General features: G+C 37.3%; 2 protein-coding genes across 2 annotated transcripts; one reads left to right on the top strand and one right to left on the bottom strand.

Moving 5' to 3' along the window:
* Positions 1 to 584: 584 nt before the first annotated feature.
* Positions 585 to 1,493, top strand: LOC142839163 (putative vomeronasal receptor-like protein 4). Its single transcript, XM_075955089.1, has one exon. It carries the CDS (start codon positions 585 to 587, stop codon positions 1,491 to 1,493), a length of 909 nt encoding a protein of 302 aa, XP_075811204.1.
* Positions 1,494 to 8,018: 6,525 nt separating this feature from the next.
* Positions 8,019 to 8,936, bottom strand: LOC142839161 (vomeronasal type-1 receptor 90-like). The gene has a single exon (XM_075955087.1). It carries the CDS (start codon positions 8,934 to 8,936, stop codon positions 8,019 to 8,021), a length of 918 nt encoding a protein of 305 aa, XP_075811202.1.
* Between the last annotated feature and the right edge of the window lie 572 nt (positions 8,937 to 9,508).

The following is a 9,508-nucleotide window of genomic DNA, read 5'->3' as shown; positions in this document are numbered from 1 at the left end:
ATGGACATTTTAATGATTAAAATGATGGAATTATCATGAATTATCACTGTGATTCATTAGAATTATGAGTGAAAATATAGATAGTTTCACAACAGAGCACAGTAAAATTATGCAACATGAGACTCACTCACCTCATGCTTTTGGATTTTTTTGGTAGATATTTTCCACATCAATGTAAGTTTTAATCTCTGTAAAATGTAACTAATATTCTGTGTTCATCACTACTATTTTAGTTGTTAACTCTAAAATGAGGCACTGTAAATCAATAGGATTGGATTTCTAAGGCATGACCCATGGTGAGTAGCAGGCACACTAAGTGTGCATTCTGTATAGTATGTGACTGTGAATGCCTTTATCATGTTTATGCTATATTCACAAGCAGATCTATGGATTAGTATATAGAAATGTTGGCTATGCCGAGACTGGAACATCAAAATTAAGGAGACAGGTTAATCAAGAATAAGTAGGGAAAATTGAATGGTGATATAGACACAACGAATCACAAGTCTAATGTATACTCTATTATTTTTCAGGTACATGAAATATGATTTAACAGGATGCTAATATTACTATACTTTCCACATATGTCATCATTAAAAAATGTCCTTAATTTCCAAACTGGACTTGGAGTCCTGGCGAATATGTTTCTCCTTTTTTTCTATACTTTCATAATCCTAGGTCACAGACCTAAGCCCACGGACATGATCTCCTGTCAATTGGCCTTCATCCACATAGTGCTGCTCCTCACGGGAGCAGATATTTGGCTTACAGATATATTTGTGTCACTGAACATTGAGAATGACTTCAAATGTAAGACAACTTTTTATATAAACAGAGTGATGAGAGGCCTCTCCATCTGCATCACCTGCCTCCTGAGTGTGTTCCAGGCTGTCACTATCAGTCCCAGTTCCTCTTTCTTGGCAAAATTTAAATATAAACTAAAAAAGTACATGATTCGTGCTTTCTTATTTATTTGGTCTTTCAACTTGTCATTAATTAGCAACCACATCTTCTATGCTGGTGCTATTATCAATGTGAGTGTGACCAACCAGATGAAGGTCACTAAATACTGCTCACTCTTTCCCATGAACTACATCATCAGGGCACTGATTTTAACAGTGACAATCTCCAGAGATGTATTTCTTGTAGGAGTTATGCTGGCCACAAGTGCATATATGGTGATCATTTTGTTCAGACATCAGAGGCAATGCAAGCATCTTCACAGCCTCAGCCACCTGAGAGCATCTCCTGAGAAAAGGGCCACCCAGACCATCTTGCTGCTGGTAATTTCCTTTGTGGTCATGTACTGGGTGGACTTCATCATCTCATCCACTGCAGTCCTGTTATGGATGTATGACCCAGTCATCCTGAGTGTTCAGAAGTTTGTGATGAATGTCTATCCCACAATTACTCCTTTGGTACAAATCAGTTCTGATAATAGAATAATCAATATGCTGAAAAGCTTGAGATCAAAGTGTCACCAGATTTTTTAAAAAGGGTTATTTTTTCCTTTTTTTGAAATTATTCATTCATATTTATTCATTTATTTATGTATTGCATCAACATGTGTGTATGTGGGATTTCCTGATATCCACAGAGGTCAGAAGAGGCTGGAACCTGACATAGATATGGTTGTAAGGAATAATTCTTCCACATCTCTAATTATTGTTTCCTAAATACAGATTTTTTTCTTAAATCATTTAATAGTTCATGGAACAATTCAAGATTCTTCATATTTTAAATAAAATTGGTGGTATTACACTTGTATAGTCTTGTGACATTTGTGTTGCCCAGGGCAACAGTTTATTGTACACCATGAGCTGTTTTGTTCACAGAAATTCTCTTACTCTCTCCTTTTCACTTTATATCATAAATGTTCCTTTGATGCTGAGTTTACTTAAAGGAAGCTCCTCGCTGATACTGACCTTTTAAGCTTTTCTTTTGAAGAGATTTTAATATACTCTCAGACATCAAGAATAGTTTAAATATCTCATGGTAGCTTTCACTAACTCATGTATAGTTTTTCTGTAGCACAAAATAATGTGAATTGAATTTTCCATTTTTAATCAAGGTTAATGATTGGGTTCTCTATGAAAATTGTATTTTCCTATGTATTTGAACTTCATTTAATTCACACTTATTGAAATATTGTTGGTAACTAAAAATTGTTATATATACTTATATGATGTACTCTGTGTTTTTGTGACTGTGTAAATGCACACGTGTGTGCTCACATGAAGAATGTGTTTACATGTGCACATGGAGACCAGAAGACAACAACCTTGCCTTTTGTTCTTTATGAGCCATTCACTTTTTATTTTGAGAGAACATCTCTCACTCTAACCTGGAGCTTACTATATAGGCCAGTTATTCTCCTGTCTCTGTCACCCCAGATCTGGCATTAGAAGTGTTCACCACCATTCCCCACCATTGGAATATTATGTTTTTCTTTTATAGAAAAAAGATTTTTTTCATACAATGTAATCTGATAAGGGTTTCCTGTTCCCTGATCCTCTTAGTTTCTTCTCTCCATCATCTGGATCCATGCCTTTTCTGCCTCTCCTTGGGAAACCTCTAAGCCTTATAATAAAATAAACAGGACTATAAAATGATTTTTGTTGCTACACCACGAGCTATATTAAAGGGTCACAACAATAGGAATGTTGAGATCAACTAAACTGAAATCATGTAATATTATTTGTATTAGTCATGGTTCTCTAGAATAGTAGAACATATAGAATGAGTCCATATCTATATAGAAAGCATATATACTAGAATGGCTTACAGGTTGTGTCCCAGCTAATCCAATGATTGCTGTCTACCACAAGAAAGTCCAAAAATCCAGTAGCTGTTCAATCCACAATACTGGAAGTCTCAGCTGTTTTTTTTTGGTACATTCTAAATTCCTGAAGAAATAGGCTCAGTATCAGTACAATAATGATTTTTCTGACAACAACAAAGAAACCACACAAACACACAGCAATCCTCCCTTTTCCGTGTTTTTTAAATATACTGCCAGCTAATGTGTGGTCCATTTTAGTATTGAATTTTCCTACCTCAAATATCCAGAATAGAAGTGGGTTTTCCACTTCCAATGATTTAATAAGAAAGAACCTTGAACAGGCGTCTTTAGTCACTGTGGGGTTTAGTTAATTCCAGAAGTAAAAAAGTTGACAACTAAGAATAGCATCACACTACTGTAGCATCTGCAAATGTAGATGCTTTGACTTCTTTCCTATCTGTGTCCCCTCAATCTCCTTCAGTTATTTTACTGGTCCATAAATCTTTCTGTTAGTTTGAATGTAATCAGGACCCCATAATCCCATGGTGAGTGGGTCCATCAGGAGGTGTGGACTTGGGGTGTTGAAGGAAGTGAACTTTGAGGTCTCTTTTGCTCAAGCTTCACTCAGTGTGACACTCAGTCAACTATCTGTTGCCTGCAAGATGTAGGGCTCTCACCTACTTCTCCAGCACTCTGTCACCTGCCTTCTGTTGCTCCCACCATGATGATAATGAACTGGACCTCTGAAAATATCAGTAAGCTACCCCAATTAAACGTTTTCCTTTATAAAAGTTGCTGTGGTCATAGTATCTCTTCACAGCAATCAAATCTCTAAGACAGACTTCAAATATATATTTAGCAGGTATGTTGAGTGTACATTGTTGTCTTCTTGCTGATTTTAGTTCTATTGTTTAAATTTCTCTCCATTTAAGTTGATATTAGATATGGGCTTGCTATAAACTTCCTTTATTGTGTTTAGTTATGTACTTTGTATCCCCAATATTTCCAAGACTTTTCTCATGTAGGGTTTTGATTTGTTAAGGGCCTTTTCTTTATCTAATGAGATGATCATGTGATGTTTTGTCTTTCAGTCTGTTAATATGGTGTATTTTTTTTACCAATTTATGTATGTTGAATCATCTCTGAATCTCTAGGAAGGTTAACTTAATCATGGTGGATGTTGTGTTTGGTGTTTTTTTTTTTTGGATTGGGTTTGCAGATATTTTATTGATAAATTTTTACATCTATGTTCCTAAGGAAAATTTATCTGAATTACTTTCTTTATTGGGTCTTTATATAGCTTATGTATCAGGTAAATTGTAACTAATTCAAAAAATTGGGCTGTATTCTTTCATTTTTTAATTTGGTGAATAATTTGAGAAATATTGTAGGGTGGTGGTTTGAATAAGAATGACCCCCAGAAGCTCATAGATTTCAATGCTTAGGGACTGATACTATTTGATTGATTAGTGTGGCTAGGTGTTTGGAGGAAGGTGTGTCTCTCTGGGGATAGGTTTTGAGGTTTCAAAAGCCCAAGCCAGACCCAGTGGCTCTCTCCATTCCTGCTGCCTGTGAATCTGGATGCAGAACTCTCAGTGCCTTCTCCAACATCATGTCTGCATGGCACCATGCTCCCCACCATGATGATAATGAACTAAAATCTGAACTGTAAACAAGCTCTGCTTAAACACTTTCTTTTATAAGAGCTTCCATGTTCATGGTGTCTCTTCACACAAGCAAACACAGGCCAAAACATGAAATTAACTCCCTTTTGGAAGTCACAGGGAATTTGGTGCTAAAACCTTTTTGTCCTGGTTTTTTGGATTTTTTTGTTTGTTTGGTTGGTTTTGTTTTTTGTTTTTTTGTTTTTTGTATGGTTGGGAGACTCATAATTATTGCTTCTAATCCATTGATGTATTGGCCTGTTTAGCTTTCTTATTTAACCTGATTTGACTATGGGATATCAGACTTATTGATCAAATTGTGTACTTCATATGCAGAGATCAACAATGGAGTCAAGACTATTATGAGGTTCCCACTGAAACAGTTTGCTTAAGCTAATCGGAGCCCACTATCTCCAGTCTGACAGTGAGGGAACCAACATAGGACCAAATTAGGCACTCCAGATGTGGGTAACAGTTACATGGCTTGGGCACACTCTGTTACCACTGGTAGTGAATCCATGATTTTCCCTACTGTTTCTACTTGATTTTTGAAACCCATTCTCTTTGGAGGGATACCTTGCTCAGCTTAGATACAGTGGGAATGGCTTTTGACTCAAAGCAATGTGCTTGACTTTGTTAACTTTCCATGGAGAACCTTACCATATTCTACCAAATGTGTAGGTTCCCTACAGAATGTTTTGGTCTAGGGTATAAGTGTGACATGTTTTGTTCTAAAAACAGAATGGTTATCTAGGAATGTAGCTCACAACCTTCAACTGGTCTGTTCCTTTTCTTGTATAATGTAAATGAAGTGTTTTTCTTACTCCTACCACTTGGGGTTGGTATATTTTAAGTAATTTGATAATAAACATAGGTGATTTCAGTATTCACTGGAACTGCCTCCTGGTACTGTTCTGTGTTTTCTGTTTTATTGTTTTCATGTCTTTGTATTCTTTATTTATATTTCTATTTCCCATGCCCTTACACTGGCAAGTGTCAGAGAGTCCAGTTTGATCACATGGTCCATCAGTCCCAGTCCAGCTGGCCTTGATGAGCTCCCATTAGATCAGCCCCACCATCTCAGTGGGTGGGCACACCTCTCGCGGTCCTGACTTCCTTGCTCATGTTCTCCCTTCTTCTACTCCTCATTTGGACCTTGGGAGCTCAGTCCAGTGCTCCAATGTGGGTCTCTGTCTCTAGCTTCATCCATCGCCAGATGAAGAGTTTATGGTGATATACAAGATATTCATCAGTATGGCTACAGGATAGAGCCATTTCAGGCTCCCTCTCCTCGGCTGCCCGAGGATCTAGCTGGAGACATCTCCAAGGACACCTGGAAACACCTCTAGAGTCAATTCTCTTGCCAACCCTAAAATGGCTCCCTAAATTAAGATATATACTTCCCTGTTCCCATATCCACTCTTCCTCCATCCCAACCGTCCCATTCCCCCAAGCTCTCCCCATCTTCCCCTTCTCACTTTTTTCTCCCATCTCCCCTTACCCCTACTCCACCTCCACCCCCAAGTTTCCAATTTTTGCCTGGTAGTCTTGTCTCCTTCCAATATAAAGGAGGATAACTATGGTTTTCTTTGGGTTCACCTTTTTTTTAGCTTCTCTAGGATCACGAATTATAGGCTCAATGTCTTTATTTATGGCAAAAATCTACTTATGAGTGAGTACGTACCATATTCATCTTTTTGGTTCTGGGTTACCACACTCAGGATAGTGTTTTCTATTTACATCCATTTGCATGCAAAAGTCAAGATGTCATTGTTTTTTACCGCTGAGTAGTACTCTAATGCGTACATATTCCACACTTTCTTTATCCATTTTTCGATTGAGGGGCATCTAGGTTGTTTCCAGGTTCTGGCTATTACAAATAAAGCTGCTATGAACATAATTAAAGAAATGCTTTTGTAGTATGCTAGGGCATCTCTTGGGTATATATAGCATAAAATATCTTGGGGTAACTCTAACCAAGAAAGTGAAAGATCTGTTTGACAAGAACTTTAAGGCTTTGAAGAAAGAAATTGAAGAGGATACCAGAAAATGGAAGGATCTCCCTTCCTCTTGGATTGGGAGGATCAACATAGTAAAAATAGCAATTCTACCAAAAGCAATCTACAGATTCATTGCAATCCCCATCAAAATCCCAACAAAATTCTTCACAGACCTTGAGAGAACAATAATCAACTTTATATGGAAAAACAAAAAACGCAGGATAGCCAAAACAATTCTATACAATAAAGGTACTTCAGGAGGCATTACCATCCCTGACTTCAAACTCTATTACAGAGCTACAGTAATGAACACCGCTTGGTATTAGCACAAAAACAGAGATGTTGACCAATGGAATCGAATAGAAGGCCCGGATTTTAACCCACAAACCTATGAACCCCTGATTTTTAACAAAGGAGCTAAAAGCATACAACGGAAGAAAGAGAGCATCTTCAACAAATGTTGCTGGCACAACTGGATGTCAACCTGTAGAAGAATGAAACAAGATCCTTATCTATCACCATGCACAAAACTCAAGTCCAAAAGGATTAAAGACCTCAGTATCAATCTGAGCACACTGAACCTGATAGAAGAGAAAGTGGGACATACTGTACAACACATAGGCACAGGAGACCACTTCCTACATATAACCCCAGTAGCACAGACAATAAGGGCAACATTGAATAAATGGGACCCCCTAAACCTGAGAAGCTTCTGTAAAACAAAGGACACTGTCATTAAGACAAAAAGGCAATCTACAGACTGGGAGAAGATCTTCACCAACCCCACAACAGATAAACGTCTCATCTCTAAAATATATAAAGAACTCAAGAAACTAGACTTTAAAATGCTATTTAACCCAATTAAAAAAATGGGGCACTGAACTGAACAGAGAATTCTCAACAGAAGAAGAGTAAGTATTGATGAAATACGAATACACAGGCACATGGAATATTTATATAAGGCTCATTAAGTAACTGTGGTAAAAAGGAACAATTTAAATTCACAGTATTTTTGAGGCTCCAGAGAAACTACACTTAGGAAAGATAATTGAAGATACAATAGAATATTTAAACTACTCTTGATGACTGAGAGTATATTAAATATCCATCAAAAGAAATACGTTACAGTCAGTATCAGCAAGGACCATCCTTTGAGCAACCTCAACATCGGGGAATATTTATGAAATAAATTAAAGATGAAAGAGTAAGAGAATTTCTGAAGAAATTTCAAATTATGGTGTACAATAAACTTAAACGATGCTATGGATCGTGGCAGCAGAAATGTCAAAAAAATGTATATGTGTAATACCACAAATTTTATTTAAAATATGGAGAATCTTGATTTTCTACTTGAACTATTACAGAGTTTAAGAAGAATATGTTTTAGGAAAAATTAGTTGTGGCTGTGCAAGAATGACACCTTACAAACATCTGTCTGTCCAGCTTAAAGGGGGCAAGGACAATGGCCTCTTCTGAACTTGTGGGTGCCAGTAGTTCACACATACATACATGCTGACCCAATACTCATAAATATAAAAACATAAATAAATCATTCTATTAAAATGAGAAATATTATCCCTTTTTTAAAATGTGGCGGCACACAGACTGCATGTCTTTCAGCATATTGATTATTCTGTTATCAGAACTGATTTGTACCAAAGGAGTAATTGTGGGATAGACATTCATCAGAAACTTCTGAACACTCAGAATGACTGGGTCGTACATCCATAACAGAGATGCAGTGGATGAGATGATGAAGTCCACCCAGTACATGACCACAAAGAAAATCACCAGCAGCAAGATGGTCTGGGTGGCCCTTTTCTCAGGAGATGCTCTCAGGTGGCTGAGGCTGTGAAGATGCTTATGTTGCCTCTGACGTCTGAGCAAGATGATCACCATATATGCACTTGTGGCCAGCATAACTCCTACAAGAAATACATCTCTAGAGGTTGCCATTGTTAAAATCAGTGCCCTGATGATATAGTTCATGGAGAAGAGTGAGCAGACTTTTGTGACCTTCATCTGGTTGGTCTCACTCACGTTGGAAAAAGTACCAGTATAAAAGATCCAGTGGCTAAGGAATAACAAGTTGAAAGACCAAATAAAGAAGAAAGAACAAATCATGTACTTTTTTAGTTTATATTTAAATTTTGCCAAGAAAGAGGAACTGGGACTGATAGTGACAGCCTGGAACACACTCAGGAGGCAGGTGATGCAGATGGAGAGGCCTCTCATCACCCTGCTTATGTAAAAAGTTGTCTTACATTTGAAGCCATTTTCAATGTTCAGTGACTCAAATATGTCCCAAAGCCAAATATCTGCTCCAGTAATGAGCAGCAGTGTGTGAATGAAGGCCAGTTGACAGGAGATAATGTCCGTGGACTTAGGTCTCTGACCTAGAGTTATGAAAATGTAGAAAAAAAGGAGAAACATATTGGCCAGGACTCCAAGTCCAGCTTGGAAATTAAGGACATTCTTCAATGAGGACATAAGTGGAAAGTATATTCATTTTAGGAGCATGATATGAAAAAATGAAATTTATGACCTGGCAATGCTGAAGCATGCATGGGCAGCCCAAATATGGTGGTTCTGTTGACCCTGTCCATATTGGGTTTCATAGTCTAAATTGATGATGATGATTACTGACCAGGTCTCATTCTCAAGAGGGCACCATATCCCAATAGAGACGGTTGTGGACACTTATTTCATATACCTGAAAAAGTTATATATTATTCATGAAAGTCGTTATTCATGGTCATTATGTATATCATCATTCTGTTTTACCTATTTATTCTTTATTAACCCATCTCTTTATTTCAAGTTCCACATTAGACTTGACCTATGTTTCTATATAATCTCAATATATCTCCTGGATAGACAGCATTCTCAGCCACATCCAACACAGCTTGCACACTCATGTGCCTGTATTGCACCTAGACCTCATGCCTTAGAAATTGAATCCTACTGATTTGACTTACATTGCCTCATTTTATAGTTAACACTGGAAACAGCAATGATGAGAAAACAGGAGCATAATCATATTTGTACAACTGATTAAAATT

The sequence above is a fragment of the Microtus pennsylvanicus genome, chromosome 21 (assembly GCF_037038515.1).
Source record: "Microtus pennsylvanicus isolate mMicPen1 chromosome 21, mMicPen1.hap1, whole genome shotgun sequence".
Taxonomy (NCBI): Eukaryota; Metazoa; Chordata; class Mammalia; order Rodentia; family Cricetidae; genus Microtus; species Microtus pennsylvanicus.
This window is presented reverse-complemented; position numbering and strand designations above follow the sequence as displayed.